The sequence below is a fragment of the Chiloscyllium plagiosum genome, unplaced genomic scaffold, assembly GCF_037043375.1.
Source record: "Chiloscyllium plagiosum isolate Xiang-an unplaced genomic scaffold, Cpla_swu_hap1 HiC_scaffold_18, whole genome shotgun sequence".
Classification (NCBI taxonomy): domain Eukaryota; kingdom Metazoa; phylum Chordata; class Chondrichthyes; order Orectolobiformes; family Hemiscylliidae; genus Chiloscyllium; species Chiloscyllium plagiosum.
Window position 1 is genome coordinate 30,892,883 of NW_028270156.1, and position 21,129 is coordinate 30,914,011.

Consider the following 21,129-nt stretch of genomic DNA (forward strand, 5'->3'; position numbering starts at 1 on the left):
TACTATGCCTGGTATTGATCATCTAAGGAAGAATATAAATATTAAAAGCATTTCAGAGCGTTTGCTAGACTAATAACTGTAACTTTTGGAGTTTAGAAGGGCAAGAGGTGCTTTAACGAAAACTTACAGGATGCTGAGGGGACCAGCAAGTTCAAGTTCCAGCTCCTTCCAAGTCATAAAGTTGTACAGGACAGAAACAGAGCCTTCAGTCCAACTCCTCCATGCCAAACCAATCTTGTCCTGTTTGTCAACATCTGACCTCCCTCTTAATCCTTCCTATTCATATACCTATCCAGGTGCCTTTTAAACTTTGTAATTATACTAGCCTCCACCACTTCCTCTGGTAGCTTATTCCATACACACACCATTCTCTGCATGAAAAAGTTGCCCCTTAGGTCCATTTTAAATTTTTACCCTCTCACCCTAAGCCTATGCCCTCTAGTTCTGGACTCCCCCCAACCCAGGGAAAAGACTTTTGTCTATTTACCTTATCCATGCCCCTCATGATTTTATAAACCTCTATAAGGTCACCCCTTAGCCTCTGACACCCCATGGAAAACAACCCCAGCCTATTCAGCCTCTCTCTGTGGCTCAAGTCCTCGAACCCTGGCAACATCCTTGTAATTCTTTTCTGAACCCTTTCAAGTTAGTGGGCGGCACGGTAGCACAGTGGTCAGCATTGCTGCCTCACAGCGCCAGAGACCCGGGTTCAATTCCCGCCTCAGGCGACTGACTGTGTGGAGTTTGCACGTCTTTCCCGTGTCTGTGTGAGTTTCCTCCAGGTGCTCCGGTTTCCTCCCACAATCCAAAAGATGTGCAGGTCAGGTGAATTGGCCATGCTAAATTGCCCGTACTGTTAGGTAAGGGGTAAATGTAGGGGTATGGGTGGGTTGCGCTTCGGCGGGGCGGTGTGGACTTGTTGGGCCGAAGGGCCTGTTTCCACACTAAGTAATCTAATCTAATGTTTCACAATATCCCTCCATTAGGAGTGAGATCAGAATTGCACTCAATATTCCAAAAGTGGCCTAACCAATGTCCTGTACATTCCAGCTCAGCACTGTCCTCATGACCTGTCCTACCTGCCAATCTCCCTTCCCAACTATCCGCTCTACCCTCCTCTCTGACCTATTACCTCCATCCCCATCCCCATCCCCATTCACCTATTGTACTCTTTGCTGCCTTCTACCCAGCTTTCTCCCCCCCCCCCCCCCCCCCCAAATCTCTCCACCCTGGAGGCTTCCTGCCTCTATGCCTAATGAAGGGCTTTTGCCCAAAAGGTTGATTTTCCTGCTCCTCGGATGCTGCCTGACCTGCTGTGCTTTTCCAGCACCACACTGATCTAAATTCTGGTTTCCACCATCTGCAGTCCTCGCTTTTGCTCAACGTCCTGTAAAGCCGCAACATGACCTCTCAACTCCTATAGTCTGCTCTGACCAATGAAGGAAAACATACCAAATGCCACGTTCACTATCCTATCTACCTCAGACTCCACTTTCAAGGAAATATGAACTTGTACTCCAAGGTGTCTGTTCAGTAACAATCCCCGAGACCTTACCATTATGTGTACAATTCCTGCCCTGATTTACCTTTCTATTATGTAGCACCTCACTTTTTTATCTAACTTTAAACTCCATCTGCCACTCCTCAGTCCATTGGCCCATCTAATCAAGATCTCTTTGTACTCTGATGTAACCTCCTTCGCTGTCCACTCTACCACCAATTTTGGTGTCATCTGCAAACTTACTAACTATATACCATATCTGAACAAGTTGATTCAAACTATTAATAAGATCCTGAGGAGTCTGGATAGAATGCATTTAGAAAGGATGTTTCCTCTTGGAGAAAGATTTTTGGATTAGAAATCACTATTTCAAAATAAAGTGTCATCCATTTAAGACTGGGATGAGAACTTTTTTCTTGAAGTTGAGTCTTTAGAATTCTCTTCAAAAGGTGATATAAGCAGAGTCCTTGAGTAGTTTTAACATTTCAGTGATAAGGATGTGAAAGTTTTTCAGGATAGGCAAAGTTATACTGTAATTGGATCAGCCATAATTTAGATCACTTATAGTGTGGAAGCAGGCCCTTCGGCCCAACAAGTCCATACCGATCCTCCGAAGAGCAACCCACCCAGATTCATTCCCCTACATTTACCCCTTCACCTAACACAACGGGCAATTTAGCATGGCCACTTCACCTAACATGCACATTTTTGGATTGTGGGAGGAAACCAGAGCACCCGGAGGAAACTCGCGCAAACACGGGAGAATGTCAAACTCCACGCAGACAGTTGCCTGAGGCAGGAATTGAACCCGGGTCTCTGGCGCTGAGGCAGCAGTGCTAACCACTGTGTCACTGTGCTGCTCACTTATATGATCTTATTGAATGGCGGAGAAAACAGGTAGGGCCAAATGGCCTGCGCCAGTTTCTAATTTATTTAAACATTTAAACATCCACAATGATAACAAGATGGTGACCAAAAATAAGGTCAAAGGTAGATTTTAAGTACAGTCATTTCTTCTATAGTGCGATGTCACGTTCCTGAGTGACCGCGCACTACACCAGAATCGTATAATTCGAATAATACTGTGTTGGTGATGCAATTGTGCTACAGCCAACATATGTTTTAAAAGTTTGCACTTTGGAAACAGCGTCCATATTCGTCAATCGCACTACAGCGAATTCGTTTAGATGAAACGTGTGCTATAGCAGAATGACCTAGAAGATCGATAGAATTTTTTTTTGTATTCTTTTGAAGGGAATGTGGGTGTTGCTGGCTGTGCCTCCATGTTACTGCACATCTCTGAATGCACTGGACAATCTGAGAGCAGTGGTAAACTGCAGTCTGAGTGTAGGAATATCACCGGTACTGTTAGGAATGGAGTTTCAGCATTTTGACCCAGTCAACAGTGCTATCTTGTTCAGGATGGTGGATTGCTGAGAGGGAACTTGCAAGTGATATGTTCCCATGCATCTGCTGCCTCTGTCTTTCAGATGTTAGAGGTTGCAGATTTAGTAGGTGCTGTCGAAGGGGCCTTGGTAAGTTGCTGCAGTGCATCTTGTAAATGGTGACCATCAGTGGTGGAAGAATCGAATGTTACAGGTGGTGGACATAGTACCAGTCAAGTGGGCTGCTTTGTCCTGGATGGTGTCAAGCTTCTTGAATGTTGGAGCTGCACCTATCCAGGCAAGTGCAGAGTAGTCCATCAAACCTGTGATCTGTGCCTTGTTAATGTTGGACAGTTACTGGGGAAGACAGGTGAGCTACTTGCCACTGAATCGGTAGCCTCTGACCTGCTTTTGTAGCTGTAATATTTAATGGCTAGCCCAGTTCGGATTCTGGTCAGTGGTATTCTCCATGTTGTTAGCAATGGAATGCCAATGAACCTCGAGGAGCAATGGTAATGTTCTTGCTTTCTTGTTAGAGTCAGCCATTGTCTGGCACTTTTGTGGTGCAAATCTTATTGTCTAGATCTTGCTGCTTCAGTGTTTGAGGAATCTCCAAATGGTGATGAAGATTGAACCAATCATCAGTGAATATCCCCCACCCAACCCATACCCCTCTTTACATCGCCCCACCCACCCCTCCATGGAAGGATGGTCATCGATAAAGCAACTGAAGCTAGTTGGGCCTAGGGTGTTTTGCTGATGAACACCAGCAATGATACCCTGGAGTTGAAATGGTTGAGCTCCAACAATCACAAACAACATCATGACTTGTGCCAGGTTTGACTCCAACTAGCAGGATATTCTCTTTTTTCTAAATTCCAATTGATTCCAATTTCTCTAGGACTCCTTGATATCCCACTCAGTCAACTGTGACATTGATGTCGAGGGCAGTTGCTCTCCTCAGGCCTGTGGAATTCTGTTCTTTTATCCATGTTTGGACCAAGACTATAACCAAGTCAGGAACTGAGTGGCTCTGACAGAACCCAAACTTGGTTAGTTTCATAGCTTTCAATCTCCCACTTAGTGTTTGATAGCATTTGCCACAACTGGCTTGCACAGACACACATCCTTCCTCTGTGACTGTTTCTAGCCTTCCCTTATCCCCCACACATTCCAAATGAAATTCTATCTCTCATGTTTCGCATCCACTCAAGATTACATGTATCTTTGAAATATGCAAAGCTCCTGAGACGGCCCCTCCTGTATCTTGAGACCTACACTCAATGCCATGCACCAACACATGCACACTTTAGACCTCTCTCTTCTTTAGTGTTACCTCTCACCATTTCAAAGCTGCCCTGGTTGTCAGTTCAGTTTAACTCTTCTTATTCAACACCTTTAAAAAGAAAAGACATTTTCCATTCTTTTCAGGTGTTAAGGAATATAAGATCTAAAAACACTCGATACCAATGCCCCTCTGGATTCTTTTGTACTACTCCTCTTTGACTATAAGATCATAAGACACAAGAGCAGAAGTAGAAGAGTCTGTTCTGCCACTTAATGAGATCATGGCTGACCTGTGAATCCTCAACTCTAGTTTTCTTCCTTTTCCCCATAATCCTAGATTCCCTTACTGATTTTAAATCAATCTATCTCAGCTTTGAATATACTTACTGACCCAGCCTTGTGATTCTTATCTGGAATTAGAAAAATTGATCAGTTTTGCTTCCAATTTTCTGCATCATCTAGTTCATCTCTGGCTCTTTATTTCTCTTCCTTGACCTCCCTTTTTTCCACTTTTAAGGATAGGCTATCCACCAATATCCACTATAACCGCATTGATTCCCAGAACTACCCCCTCACAGTAATCTTGACTGTGCTTCCTCATGCCTTGCTTCCTGCAAGGACTCTACTCCATTCTCCATCTCCATCAGATCTTCCTCGGGGTTTACTCTGACACATTCTCCTTTTTTTTTATTCTCTCCTCAAGGGAGAAATTTCCCACATTGTGTCTAAAGCTGTCCAGAGCTGTGTCTGATGCACTTACCATGCTCCTGTCATCCTCTGCTCATCTCCACCCCTGAAAACAATGATAGGCTTACTCTCGCCATCGCTATCAATTTACCAGTCTCTGCATTCAGAAGTTCTTCTCTGCCATATCTAGTACTCCCATCACCAAACACACCTTCCCTCCCTTCCACTGTCACCATTCTGTCGGGGTTATTTCCACCCTGACACTTTGGTCCACTCCTCCATCACTCCAAATACCACCTCACTCCTCCATCATACTTTTCCATGCAGTTGCAGGAGGCGTAACTCTTGCCTCAGCACCACCTCCCTCCTCACTGTGTGAGGCAGAAATACTTCCAGGTGAATCAGCAGCATTATTTCTTCTTTTGTTCAGTTTAGTCTATCATATTTGCTGTGGTCTCTTCTATGTTGATGAGACCAGATGCAGGCTGGGTGACCACTTTGCAGCATAGTGTGCAAGAATGACCCCAGCCTTCCATTGCTTGCCATTTCAAGTGATTATCATGCTCATATTGCTAACCTTTCCATCCTCAGCCTGTTAGTGTTCTGACAAAAAGTTCAGCATAAGCTCAGGGAACAACACCTCATTCTTCTTGGCTACTTTACAGCTTTCAGAACACAACATTGAGTTCAGCAACTTCAGATCATGAACTTTGTCCTCTTTTGATTCGAAAACCCCATATCATGTTAGTAACTTGTTGGCTTTATTCTCAGCAGAGTGGATTTATTGTCTCCTTTTCACACATCATTTACCCCTCTGTATAATTTCAATTTTTTTTCCCCATTTCTGTTGTCTTGTTCTGGACCATTCCCCGTTCCAGCTCCTTTCCTTTCTAAAACAGAATTGTATTGGACTCAAAACATTGACACTCTCTATCTCTCTCTTTTCTTCACAGATGCTGTCAGACCCTCCTGAGTTTCTCCCAGATTTCTTTCCAGAATCTGCAGGATTTTGTCTTTATGCAGTAAAGGTTGTAGATTTGGAAATTCTTGTTAATAAGCCTTGATGAATCACATTTTAAAAACAAATGTACAGTGTAATCCTAGGATGAGAGTTGTCGAAGACTATGTTGGGCTAGACCTAGGAGCGATGATGTGGAGGTGCCGGTGTTAGACTGGGGTGGACAAAATTTAAAAATCACACAACACCAAGTTATAGTCCAACAGGTTTATTTGGAAGTACATGCTTTTGGTGCGCTGCTCCTTCCTCGCGTAGCTAGCTACCTGAGGAAGGAACAGCGCTCCGAAAGCTTGTACTTCCAAATAAACCTGTTGGACTATAGCTTGGTGTTGTGATTTTTAATGTAGACCTAGGAAATTCAACATGAGGCTTTAAAGTTAGCACAAGAAGAGTTGGTACTAAAACAAACAGTAATGGATGAGGGGACAAGATAGAGACAACACCTGTCAAGTGAAGCCTAGAGACTGGGAGGTCAATGGGAAAGGCATTAGAATAATGAACATCATTTTGTCTTTCATTAGCATCAATGTAGCTTCCTCTTTTACTGCATCTATATTATTTGTCTCAACTAATACTTATGGTGTTAAGTTCCACCCACTCACCACTCACTGGAGAAAGACGTTTCTCGGGACTTCCTCTTTGTATCTAATATTGACTACCTTAGATTTATGGCCCTTAACTTTGATATCTCAAATCATGAAACCACCTCCACATTTCCCCTCGCAACTCCTTCATAACCTTTATCAGGTCAGTGCATAGCTTTCAAGAGAAAAGATCCTTACCATGTTTAGTCTTTCCTGATGATTATAATAGTTTTATTTTTACATCGTTACCAGAGCCTTGTTGTTTTTTTCTCTGTAAAGTGGAGAGCAGAAGTTTACTCGTGGAAGGAATCAAAAGTGGTTTCCGAGTCCCTGATGCTCAATTGAAGGATGTTGTGCCTGATCTGTGAGAGAGACCGTGATGATGAAGTGGTGGTTGTGAGACTAAGATGAGGATTAAACAGTGATTTTCAAAATTACAATGTCCACTGCAACAACATTATTTTGACTTAATTAAATTGAAAAGCTTTTCTGCTGATTAGTTACTGCAGTATCCATTTCTTTGATATTCTTTGAGTAAACATTAGATATTCTGAATGTATTTCAACCTGCCAAATTTTGTTAGAATTTGCATTATAGCTCCTTTATTGAATCTCTAAAATATACCAAAGTGCTTCACATAAGCTGAATAGAAGTACTGCTAATTATGATTTGCAATTAAGCAGCTTCTTTGACCAAGCTATTTATCATCACTGTGTATTTCTCCCTCAACTCAGCATCTGACCCTCCTGTAGGGAAAAAAAAATTTATGCTTAAAGGTGCTATCTGGTTTTTTGTTAATGAAATATTAAACTGGGGACCGATCAGTCCCCTCAAGTGTGTGGGAAAGATTTAGTGCATTATTTCAAAGAAAACTGGGGAGTTCTCCCCATTGTGCAGGTCCATATTTACCCCTCATCCAACATCGCAATATATGGTTGACCTGTTCATTATTGCATAGTTTATGGGAGCTTGATTTGCACAAGTTGGCTTCTCCATTTAGTCTGCATTGACTAAATTTGGTCAAATTACTTTATTAATTAGCTATAAAATGTTTGGAATGCCATGAAAGACACTATATAAATGCAAGCTCACCTTTTTTCTTTCCCCCACACTCTTCACTCCAATATTTTTGCACTTTGTGCTTTTTGGAAAGATGTAGTGACGGGATTGTTTACTTTGGGTTTACATCAGCCTAGCCCAGGTCAGCTGATGGGAGGCTACAGTTTTGAACGTTGCCTTAATGTTTACAATAAATAGTTCTGCTTTGTTTATACTTAAACATTTTCGACATGCCAGCTGTACATTTACAGAAGTGAGAATATGCAGCTGTAGTATAAGTGGAGGCAGCACACATAAGAGGAAGTGAGAGTTTGGTTGCACTGAGCCTTCCTTGATCGAGTATAGCTTAAAATATTTTGTTTGGTTCTAGGCATCCACATCTCAGGACAGGACATATTGATATTTAAAGGGATGAAACATTGATTTATCAAGATGATCCCACAGCAGCAAAGATTAATTTTAAGGATAGATTGCAAAGACTAGGCTTGTATTCCTTTGAGGAGCCATCCACCAAGAATTTTTATGATTTTTGATTGGTCATGGTCTGAATTTGTGAGTTAAGTTTGAGGAAGCAATTTTTCACAAATGCCAGGAAGAGTGGCATTCTATACGTGGAGACACACAGGCACATTCACGCACAGGCAGACAGACATACAGACAGAGAGACCAGAACGTTCACACTCAGTCACAGCTTTCAAGCCTGAAAACAATACATTCTTGTTGGAGAATAGAGATGAGATGCAGATTGGCCACAATGCAGTTGAATTCTTGAAAGGCTGAAGGGCCCGAATGGTTGACTCCTGTTCCTAAATTCTTTGCTATCAAGTCAATGTGGTTTTTGCAGCTGAAACTTCCATTTGTCTCATTCCAATCCTGCTTGTAGTTGGATTAATCCATTACTTTAAATTCATAGCTGTAGGCTCCAATCCAATAAATTTGAGAACAAAGTGAATTTGATGTCACTTGAGTACACTAGCTTGAACTTTTTTAATAATTTTGGATTTCATAGGTCATGCATCTTAGAGTATAACATTTGTTTGGTTTCTGGACTTAAAATCATAAAACATTTACATTCAGCCTGTCGTGTCTACACCAGGCTAATGACCAAGCTAGTCCCATTCTCCAACCCTATCTCCATAGGCCTCTGAATTCATAATTTTCAAATATACATCCAGTTTTCTGTTGAAACCTCCTACACATTCCCAGGCAGTGCATACCCAATCCTAAGGGTTTGCTTAATGTTCGTTCCTGGAAGCGTCACTTCTGTGTTCCCATGATGAAAATATTTCATTCTCAGTGATTCATTGTTCCAACTCACTCTGAATCCAGTACACGCCCTGATGAGCCGACCTTAATACGTTGGTTTCCAAACTGGTGTCCTAGAACTCTTGAAGGGCCAATGAAAAGACATCTGAGGATGTTCCTGGATTTTGTTTTTTTTTTTTTCCGTTGTCCAGCACGCTTGTTTCTGACAATCTGCCTGAAAGAAATCAGCAAATGAGATCTGAATTTAATTCATCATCTGTTAACACCCAGTTCCCTGGGAGACTAAGAGACTGGAAGAGCATTACCAAGTCTTGGCAACCATTTGTAGGCTTGTTGTGAGTGTCTGAGTAACTGTAGGGCTTAGGAATGGGTCAGTGTTATCAGAAGGACCTAAGATAAGGAAATGAAAAACTTAGAGCACCTCATAACCACTGTATGTCTTGAATTACTTTCCAGGCAATTAAGTATTTTTGAACTGTAGTCACCTTTGTACATAGGCAAGCTAGCATGCCGCAAGTTCTCTCAGACCATGCGACAGTGATCAGATAATCTGTTTGTGGTCATCACAATCTTACCAGATGATAGGATACCCTTCCATGAGAGGGAGAATGACTGACTGAGTTTAGGGTAAGGGGAGAGATTGAGAAAGAGTCCTTTTTATATAACCTCAAACAACTGGGATGAAACCCATACTGTTGGCATCACTCTGCATTGCAAATAAGCTGACCAGCCAAGAAAAACAGAAATTGCTGGAGAAACCCAGCAAGTCTGGCAGCATCTGTGAAGAGAAAGTCTAGTGACCCCCCTCTAGAGGTTAGTCAACTGTCCAGTCAACTGAGCTAAATGTTAGCCAAAACACCAGGATGCTCTCTCCAAAAATAGTGCCATAGAATCTTTTGTGTCTGGCTGAAAGGCCTCTGTTAACTATCACGTCTGAAGGACAGCACTTCCAACTGGGCAGCTGTCCCTTGGTCCTGTATGAGAATGCCAATCTTTTGACCTTTGTCTTTTTTGTGCAGGGTTGGGGGTTATCATTTTCCCTTATACTGCATCATTATAAAGTGGATTAGAAGGGCTCCAGTGGCATAGTTGTATTTACCCTACCTCTGAGCTAGGAGGTTAGGATTCAAGTCCCATTTGCTGAAGCGATATGTAATAACACCTGAGCAGATTGTTTAGAAAATATTTAACATGGAGGAGGAGTGGTGTCCCTATTATTATTTGCAAAGATTCCCCAGGAATGCTCCATATTTGCGATGGTGCTACAGGAATGTTCCAGAAATTATCGTGGTGGTTAAGAATGGCCTGGACTTCACAAGGGGATTCCAAGGAGTGTATCTGGCCTCTGCCAACTTAGATTTGGATCAGACTTGAGTTTTACACAACCCTTGGTGTCTAAACTACTATAAAGTTTAATTTTTTAAAAAATTACTGCCTGTAAACTAGAAGCGAATGAATGCAGAGGGAGTTCCCAATTAAAATGACTGGGAGAACTGTGAAGAGACCTTGACCTATAAAGTGAATTTTGCTGTCACTATGATTCTGTTGACCAGGCTCTACTTGTATCACTGCTTCAAGCACCTTGCCTTCCACAGGGGTCAAGGTGTTGATAAATGGAAATGTTTTCTTGTTGCCTGAGCTCCGTTTAAAGGACAGTCTGGGGTGAGTTGGTACAACAGGGTTAACTGCTGACCAAGTGTGCAGATTAAATTTGAACTGTAGGAAATTTAAAAATTAACCTGTTTTAAGCACGTTCACTGCCTCAGACAGAACTAAAGTTTTGAGCTGGTTGTTTTACTGCAGACCACAGTCCAACTTCTGCCTTGAGACGGTTAAGAAGAAAAGCATCTTTTTGGCATTTGATCGGATTGTGAGGCAAAAACCAACTAATTTTGATTTGGGTGAAAGCCTGTTCAATCTGATAGTGTAATGTACCAGAATTGAAGTTCGGCTTTTCAGGAGTGCAAGCAAGAAATAGTTTGTTATATAAATGGAATTCTGGCACATACTCCCACAAAAGGGTGTAAATAGAGTCATAGAGACGTACAGCAGGGAAACAGACCCTTCGGTTCAACTTGTCCATGCCGATAAGATATCCTAACTTAATCTAGTCCCACTTGCCAGCTCTTGGCTGATACTTCCTCTGGCAGCTCATTCCATACATGCACCACCCTTTGCATGAAGAAGTTGCCCCTTGGATCACTTTTAAATTTCTTCCATCTCTCCCTAAACCTTGTAACATTTAAAAGGCATCTGGATGGGTATATGAATAGGAAGGTTTTGGGATGGGCCAGTGCTGGCAGGTGGGACTAGATTGGGTTGGGATATCTGGTCGGCATGGATGAGTTGGATTGAAGGGCCTGTTTCTGTTCTGTACATCTCTATGACTCTATGCCCTCTCTAGTTCTGGACATCCCCCACCCCACCCCTGGGAGAAGACGATGTCTATTTACCCTATCCATGCTCCTCATGATTTACAAACCTCTATAAGGTCACCCCTCAGCATGGATGATCCAGGGAAAGCAGCCCCAGCCTATTCAGCCTCTCCCTATTGTGGAAACCCTCCAACCCTGGCACCTTCCTTGTAAATCTTTTCTGAATCCTTTCAAGTTTCACAATATCCTCCTGATAGGAAGGAGACCAAAAGTGGTCTAACTAATGTTCCGTACAGCCACATCATGACTGCCCAACTCCTATACTCAATGCTCTGACCAATAAAGGAAAGTGTACCAAACGCTGCCACCTCTATCCTATCTACCTGCGACTCCACTTTCAAGGATGCAGAAACTTTTTAGGAGCTTTCCACACTGATTGGAGTGGCACGCTGGCTCAGTGGTTAGCACTGCTGCCTCACAGCACCAGGGACCTGGGTTCAATTCCTGCCTCGTGCAACTGTCTTTGTGGAGTTTGCACATTCTCCCCATGTCTGCATGGGTTTCCTCCAGATGCTCCAGTGTCCTCCCACAATCCAAAGATGTGCTGGTTAGGTGGATTGGCCATGCTAAATTACCCATAGTGTTAGGGTGCATTAGTCAGGGGTAAATATAGGATAGGGGAATGGGTCTGAGTGGATTACTCTTCGGAGGATCGGTGCGGACTTGTTGGGCCGAAGGGCCTGTTTCCATACTATAGGGAATCTAATCTAAAGGTTTTTGTTAAGGGTATTAAAAAGTATGAAGCTCAGGCAGGAAGTTGAGATGGACCATGAGCTAATTGATTTTCAGAACAGGCTCAAGAGGCTAGCCTCCTTCATCATACAGCCAATGGGATCCTATTTTAAAGAGAGCGCATCCATATAGCAGCATTCAGAATGCCAGGACATCCCAAAGTCCTTTTACAGCCAGTAATGAGTAATTACTGATGTACTGTAGGAAATGTGGCAGCCAATTTGCATGCTGCAAACTCTTAACTGACCAATAATTTATTTTAGTGATCCTACTTGAGAGATGTCTATCATAGAATCTGATTCATAGAATGGCTACAGCACTGAAGAACATAGTGTCTGTGCTGGATTGCAACTCTGCCGTTCCCATTCCCTAACCCTTTTCCCTTAGCCTAGCAAATTTGTTGTCTTCCTGTTTTTATCCAGTTCCTTTTTGAAAGCAACAGTGGAATCTAGATCCTCCACCCATGCTTGTACAGTGCTTTCTAGATGTTAACCAGCTGCATAACTGTCACTTGCCTTTCTTTTTTAGTAATCAGCATAAATCTTTTGACCTTCTCTCCAATGACAGAGGTTTCTTCCTAGCCACACTCTGCAGACCTCTCATATTTTCAACACTTCTATCAAATCTTCTACAAAATTCCATCCTCAAAGGAAAAACAACAAAGCTTCCAAATTTGTCCATGTCACCAAAATCTTTCTTATAAGAATGAATTATAAGTGTTTGCCCCACTGTAAAAACCTTTCACATTCTTTCTGTAGTACAATGCCCAGAATGAGTACTCCACTTAAGACCAAGCCACTATCTATACAATTTCATAGAATCCCTACAGTGTGGAAATAGGCCATTTGTCCAACAAGTCCATACCGAATTTCTGGACAGTATCCCACCCAGACCCATTCTTCTGCCCTATTACTCTACATTTACCCCTGACTAATGCGCCTAACCTACACATTCCTGAACACTTTTTTCAGCAATTTATCATGGCCAACTCACCTAACATGCACATCTTTAGACTGTGGGAGGAAACCCACGCAGACATGGGAAGAATATACAAACTCCATAAAGACAGTCACCTGAGGCTGGAATCGAACCCAGGTCCCTGGCTCATGAAGTTCAGGATTCCAAATGCCTTTTTAACCATTTGTTCAGCCTCACACAGCCAATATCGCCTTTAAATGTTTGTGCATATTAAATTCCTGAGTCTGTGTTCCTGCATTCCTTTATTTTGTATTGTCACTCTTTTTGGTCTTCCCAGCAAAACGAATCACTTCCTTTTTCTCCACGTCAAACTTCATCTACCACAGGGCCACCCGTTCTGTCAGCAGTCTGTGTCCTCTTGACGTCTATCATTGTTCTCCAAAATTCACAAATTTCTGAGTCTTGTGACTTCTGGTAGGATGCCTGGGGGATGGGGGGAAGCTCGTCAGATTTTGGAAACTGTGCCATGTGATGATTTTTATACAACTGATGGGATAGGTGGGGCCACGGCTTTAACTCTATTGTATGAAAGGCAGCACCTCCAACTGTGCAGCACTCGCTTGGTACCACACTGGAAGTATCCGTCTGCCTTACGTACTCCAGTCTCTTGACTGGGACTTGAACCCATGGCCTTTGGATTCAAAATCTGGAGCATCCCTCACAGTTTGACATTTCTGTTTAGATGCCAAATGAAACGTTTTGGTTTTACAGCATAGATTTGCAATTTGTTATTAACTTGCTCAGGTTATCACACTTCTCTTGGATTTTAAAGCTTGAATTCAGTGAGAGTAAGTGACAGAATTTAGGTAAGCACTAAATTAATGTAACTGGTTACAAAAGTGAATAAAGTGTAGAATGGTGTATCACAGAAGGAGGCCGTTCAGCCCTTTGAAATAGAATGAACATTGTCAATGTTGTTTGCAAAATTTAAATATCACACCTTCCATCAATTGTGCATATTGTGTGGTGGAGCAGATTGTTCTGACCAGTTTGATTTTTTTTTTTTGTTTTTAATATTTAGGGCAATCATCGTGCAGCTGTGAATAATGAAACCTGCCAAGAGCGACTGACACGGTTGGAGAGTGACAGGGAGTGCCTGGTGCTACAGGTAAGTTCTCTTACAACCGTACCCCACTCCCAACCTGCAAGTGTCGAGATTCGCCTCATTGCCAAGAATCCGCAATACATTGACCAAAATTTAAAAAAACATGGCTAAAATTTAACTTGCGAATAACCAAGGAGGCTAACCAAGTTTACAGTTCAGGTTAGCCATTATGATATTGAATGGGAGCCGACGATTGTTGATGTGAATGGCTGCCTCCTGGGTTCTTGTGTTGATAGGAAGCTGTAGTTATGACTTTTCATTTTCTTTTGCGCCTTCACTGATTTTAGTTTCTACTGAACATTAGTAACAGGAGTAGAGGTAGGCCATACCATCCCTCAAGCCTGCTTTACTATTCAATCTTCCACCTCCACACCACTTTCCTTCCTTATCTCCAAATGTGTCGACTCCATTAGTGCCAAAAATCTACCAATCTCCAACTTGAATGTACTCAATTTCTGGGAATCCGTAGCACTCTAGAAAAGGGAATTCTAAAGATTCACAATCTTACTGAAGAAGCTTCTCATCTCAGTCATATATGAGGGCCAATCCCTCACCCTGTCGTTATGACCCTTGTTCTAAACTCTCCATCCAAGGAATCAGCTTGTTAACAGCTGCACTGTCAAGCCATCAAGAAGTTCATATGTTGCAATGTGACCACCTCTCATTTTGCTAAACTCAAGAAAATGAGGACCTTGTCTATACTTTCTCTCCTCACAAGACAACCCTCTAATTCCAGAAGTCTGGTGAACTTTTTCTATATCCCTTGCAAATCAATTTAATTTTGAAAATTTTTATTTGTATTTAATCATGGGCTGTGGGCATTACTAGAACACCCGCATTTAGTACCCATTTGTAACTGCCTTTGAGAAAGAGGTGATGAGCTAAATTCTTCAAATGCTGCAGTCTGTCCACGAGAAGCATTTGCTATTGGGTGGGAAGTTTGAGGATTTTGGCCCCGTGACATTGAAAGAATGGTGGGCTGTTTGCAAATCAGAATGGCATATGACTCTGACAGAATCTTGAACATCATGATGTTCCCATGTTGCTGCCCTTGGTATTTAAATGGTAGCAATCATGAGTGTAGAATCTCTCTGGGAGCTGCTGCAATGCATCTTAAAGATAGTGACCACAGTGTGTACTATGTGCTGACAATGGAGACAGTGAATGGATATGGTGTTGGAGGGATTTTTATTTTGCCTCGGTCGTATCAAACCTGTATGTTGATTTACCTGGCCATTGCAGATTCAGTCACACTCCTGTCCTGTGCCTGACAGGTGTTTGGAGAGGATTTAAGGTGTCAGGAAGCAAATCACACACCGAAATACTCCTAGCCTCTGACCTGATTTTGAAGCCACAGTAGTTCTATAGCTTGTCCAGTTCAGTTTCTCATCCATGGTGTTCTCTCTCTCTCTCTCTCTCTCTCTCTCTCTCTCTCTCTCTCTCTCTCTCTCTCTCTCTCTCTCTCTCTCTCTCTCTCTCTCTCTCTCTCTTTCCCCCACCCCCCACCCCCCACCAGGATGTTGACAAGGCGGAAGTCGATGATAAAGTGGTGGCATGGAATATCCAGAAATGGTGATTAGATTCTCTCTCTCTTTTGTAGATGATCATTGCCCAGCACTTGTATGGCTCAAAAGCTATTCACCACATAAACTGACATACTATTCTCACTGAACATGACGTGGTCTGTCATTCTGAGGTGCTGCAAATGGAACTGAACACTCCACAATTGTTAGAAAATGCCTCTAATTATAACTTTGAAGGGAAAACATCTGAAGGTGTTGGGCCTGGGATGTTTTCCAGAGGAAACCTGGAGCTGAGGAACTGGATTCCAACCCCCCCATAGCAGTTTTCCTTTTGCACTAGGTATGAATCCACCCAGTGTAGTTTCTTAACCAGTCACAGACAACTTGTCAAACAATCAGCATTTTATCATGTATTGTAAATTGTTGTAGTTTGATATTTTCATATTTGTGTACTGTCCTGATGAGTGGGAGACAAGAAACCTCAGCAAAATGTCCTTCTTTTCAGTGATCCTTGAGTTCAGTTTTGTTAAGGGTCCATGATGCAACACTTTATCAAATGCTGCCTTGATATCCAGAGCAGACAATATTACCTAACCTCTAAACTGAACCTCCTCTGTCCATGTTTGGATGAGTCTGCAGTAGCTTTGGTGTAATCCAAACTGAGTATCAGTGGTAAAGTTACTATTGAGCTCATGCCACTAATCACTTTAATGACCAAGAGCAGACTGATGAACTGGTAATAGGTTAAGATCAGAGTGGTGCTGGAAAAGCACAGCAGGTCAGGCACCATCCGAGGAGCAGGAAAATCAGCGTTTTGGGTAAAAGCCCTTCTTCATAACCCTTACCCTAAGCCCTTCAGTGTTGATATGCTGTGCTTCACCATCACCATCACCATTTAACATGAATGTAGTCCTGCATTATACTCACCAGGTTGGCACCTCCTGTTCAAGCACACTTGGTCTTGTGTCTGGCACACACACGTACACCCCTCATTGACCTGGGCTTGAAGATAATGGTAAAATGAGGGAGTTGATGGGACATGAAGCCCTTCATTAAGAAACTACACTGGGTGGATTCATACCTAGCGCAAAAGGAAAACTGCTATGTGGGGTTGGAATCCAGTTCCTCAGCTCCAGGTTTCCTCTGGAAAACATCCCAGGCCCAACACCTTCAGATGTTTTCCCTTCAAAGTTATAATTAGAGGCATTTTCTAGCAATTGTGGAGTGTTCAATGACCAGCTTGATTTTGACTTGGTTTTTCTTTTGTGGGCAGGATGTCCCTGCGCAATTTACCACAATGTCTCTTGGTGGACGTGTCTGTTGTAGTTGCCCATAAACAACTTGAGTAGGGACACAACTAGTTCTTGAATGCATGTCTCCTGTGGAGATGTTTGATAAATCTCAGTACATTGAAGCATTTTTGATATTGCATGCAATAAATACACTTGAGTGAAGACCTCCTATCTGTGATGTTGGTGACCATTGAGGCTAAAATGTATTGGTACTTGGTACTTGCTTGAAAATGACTGTAACTGCATGAGCCTTGTCTTCAGTGGTGATATGCTGTGCTTCACCGTCATCATTTAACACAAATGTAGTCCTGCATTATACTCACCAGGTTGGCACCTCCTATTCAAGCACACTTGGTCTTGTGCCTGGCGCACACATGTACACCGCTCATTGACCTGGGCTTGATGATAATGGTAAAATGAGGGAGTTGATGGGACATGAAGTTACTGATGGCCTTAAAGATGTTTTGTATGCGCAGTTTTATTTTGAGCTGCTAAATCTGATCTGAATCTGTCCCAAATGGCAGGATGATATTTGAATTTGACCATGACCAATGGTGATATGAATTCTGTAAAATCTGGAATAAAGAGCTAGCCTAATGGTGGCCATGTAACCACTGTCGACTGTGTTGTAAAAACCATCTGCTTCACTGGCCTTGAGAGAACGAATTCTGCCATCCTAACCTGCACCCCCCCTCTCATTTATCTCTCCACCACCGAGGCTCCCAGCGTCATTCCTGATGAAAGGCTTTTGCCAGAAATGTCTATTCTCCTGCTCCTTGGATGCTGCCTGACCTGTGCTTTTTCAGAATCACCTTCTCGACTCTAATCTCCAGCATCTGCAGTCCTCAATTTCACTTAGTTGATTTTTAACCTCACTGCGCATCCTCTTCCAAGGATGCCTACCTTGAAGTTTTCCTCCTCCCTTGACAAGGATCTGAGAATCTCTCTCCCACTGCAACCCCCAAGTCATCTCCTCTGCTCTGAAGCTCTTCAGCCATTTCCTGAAACAGACTCGCTACCCCCACCTCCATCCACCTATTGCGCACTCAGCTACCTTCTCCCCGCCCCCGTCCCATTTATCTCTCCACCTTGAGGCTCCCAGCCTCATTCCTACCCAAAACATCAACTTTCCTGCTCCTCGGATGCTGCCTGACCTGCTGTGCTTTTCCAGCACACACTCTCGACTCTGATCTCCAGCATCTGCAGTCCTCGCTTTCGCCTAGGTGTCACTTCAGACCTACAGCAATGTGGTTATCACTTTGAGCAGTTAGGGATGGGTAATAAATGGTGGCATAGCAGCAATCCCATGAACAAATAAAACAAATGCATGAAATCCTTATTTTGCCCACAAGACTTTGTCTCCACAAAGACCGTGTCATTTGTTCCGACCAATAATGTGGACAGATGTACCAGCAGCAAGGAAATTGTTGAGGACAAAGTCATATTTGTGTTCTCTCATTAGTTCTTTCACCACCTGACATGCCTCAGTCAGTAATGGTGCCATGGAGCCACCCTTGATAGTGATTGAAGTGCCCCACTGAGATAACATTCTGTGATTATGCTGTCCTCCTCCTCTTCTGAGAGCTTTTTAATATGAAGGTGCACTGATTTGTAATTTAAGGGAGGGCAGTGGGTAGTTACCAGCAGGCGATCATCTTGCCCAGGTTTGGTCTGATGCTGTACTTGGGGTCCAGATTCAATGATGAACTCTCCTAGGCTGCTCCTTTCTGACTGTATGCCTGCCCTGCCAGTGGAAGAGGACTTCCCTAGGGATGGTAATTGACATGCCTGGGATATTGTGGGCGGCACGGTGGCTCAGTGGTTAGCATTGCTGCCTCACAGCACCAAGGTCCCAGGTTCAATTCCAGCCTCAGGTAACTGTCTGTGTGGAGTTTGCACATTCTCCCTGTGTCTGTATGGGTTTCCTCTGGTGCTCCAGTTTCCTTCCACAGTCCAAATATGTGCAGGTCAAGTGAATTGACTATGCTAAATTGCCCATGGTGTTAGGTGCATTAGTCAGAGGGAAATGGGACAGGGTGGGTACTCTTCGGTGGGTCAGTGTGGACTTGTGGGGCCAAAGGGCCTGTTTCCACACTATATAAGGAATCTAAAAACAATAACAATTGACTAGAAGGTCATACACAGGGTATATAACTGTCAGGCTGTGTTGTACAAATTTGTGGGACACCCCTATCAAATTTTGACACATTCTCAAGTGTTCATGAGGACGTACAGTACAGGGTTGTTTGACTTAGCTTTTGTTGGAAGAATTGGAGAAATAGTCACAGAAGACCTGCAACCCCTCAAACCAGTTTGGCCAATGTTATCATAGCTAATTTCTCCTATAGCAGAAGAGACTCTCACTACTGTCTGTGCTGGTGGCAAGGAGAGGATTAATGAGGGTTGGGTGCTTCAGTCTGAACAGCCTGGGACCATCACATGATTACCTGTCCTGTGATTTGGCCATGGTAAGCTGCCTGAAAGCCTGAGCTCCATCTGCATCTCTTTTTCGTGATTGGCCACGAATTCTGTTAATCCTGTCAAGATAAGCGTTGTTGGTTAATTGGTGGTTTTTAGGGGCAAAGTGGTTCTGTTAAGTCAGATGTATATCAGATGTCTTTAACAGATACTCTCATGCTAACATCACCACATCATAGCATGTGCTGTGAAGGTATGGCGATCACATTCTCCATCTTACCTCTGATCACTTCAAACATAACACTCTACTGGAAGCATGCTTCTGTTATAAAAGTGTCCTCGAGCTGATATTAAGCTGCTATGTGCCTTATGAATGTAATATTTTATATAATAGTGAGCCATAATATATATTGGATTTTTCAATACCACAACATTCATGCCCAGTTCTTTTTTTTTTGCACATGAGATAATATGTGCATTGCTGTAGAAGGAAAACAACACCCTGTTTGAGGCAAACTTGCACCAGGGATAGCATATCCAAAAGGGGGGTATACGGCCCATGTGAAGTCAATTAAAGACCAACAGCCCACAAATGCAGAAATCTGGTGAGCAGATGAATAGGCTCTTAAGCTTGTAGATCCCCTGAGTCATATCAATCCTTGTAGGAAAGCCAACATTATTCAATGGCAAAGTCACTCCTCCTTTTTGAAAGGCAGTAGGTAGTAACCCAAATTAAATAAACCTATGATTTTAAAATCCTCCCATGTTTCCACACTTCCTCCTTTTTTCCATTATCAATTCTCAAACCCCAAATTTTATCATGGAATATGCTGCCCGAAAGGGATTGAAGTATACTCAGTGGAAATTTTCAAAAGAGAACTGGACAAGAAAAATACTTGGAGGGACAAGAAATCAGGACCATTTGCAAAGATCAGAGGAAGTAGACCTACTGGATAATTCTTTCAAAGAGTTGCCACGGGTTTCAATGGGCTCGACCTGTGCTGTATCATTCTATGATTCTGAGAGATGATGGATAGTGTATATGCTGTAATGACACTGTCCACCCAATGAAGGTGCTACAGTGTCAAGTTTATGTAGCTGTTTTGAATAGGAACAGGAGAATTTCTCATGTGCTGTAAGAATATAGGATACAAAGAAATCAAGACTGGGCGGCACGGTGGCACAGTGGTTAACACTGCTGCCTCACAGCACCAGAGACCCGGGTCCAATTCCCGACTCAGGTGACTGACTGTGTGGAGTTTGCACATTCTCCCCGTGTCTGTGTGGGTTTCCACCGGGTGCTCCGGTTTCCTCCCACAGTCCAAAGATGTGCAGGTCAGGTGAATTGGCCATGCTAAATTGCCCGTAGTGTTAGGTAAAAGGGTAAATATAGAGGTATGGGTGGGTTGCGCTTCGGCGGGTCGGTGTGGACTGGTTGGGCTGAAGGGCCTGTTTCCACACTGTAAGTAATCTAATCTAATCTAATCTAATCAAAGACTGAATGGAAAAACTGGGAGTTTAATTACTTGCGTGTCACAGACTCTCTACAGTGTGGAAGCTACCATTCAGCCCATTGTGTCAATGTTGACCCTCCATAGAACATCCCACCTCTGTAACCCTGAATTTCCCATGGCTATTCCACCTAACCTGCACATCTTTGGACTGTGGGATGCAACCAAAGGAAGCCTATGTAGACCTGGGGATAATATGCAAACTCTACACAGACAGTTCCCCAAGGGTGGAATTGAACCTGGGTCCCTGGTGTTGAGGCAGTAGTGCTAACTATTGAGCTTGTGTTTATGGCAGAATTATTCCTCTGCCTCTAAACCTCCTTCATCTGAATGCTGCACATGATCTTT

General features: G+C 43.0%; 1 protein-coding gene across 16 annotated transcripts in view; it reads left to right on the forward strand.

Moving 5' to 3' along the window:
• Positions 1-21,129, forward strand: part of LOC122557714 (liprin-beta-2-like) — a 275,346-nt gene that overhangs the window by 150,629 nt on the left and 103,588 nt on the right. For 15 of the 16 annotated variants that reach the window (XM_043705608.2, XM_087996379.1, XM_043705609.2 and 12 more), the window contains one exon: positions 13,954-14,040. In XM_043705608.2, the coding sequence (XP_043561543.2) occupies positions 13,954-14,040 (87 nt within the window). Of the gene's footprint in view, positions 1-5,798; positions 5,889-13,953; positions 14,041-21,129 lie in introns of those variants that run through there. The other variant, XM_087996390.1, reaches the window with a different exon arrangement.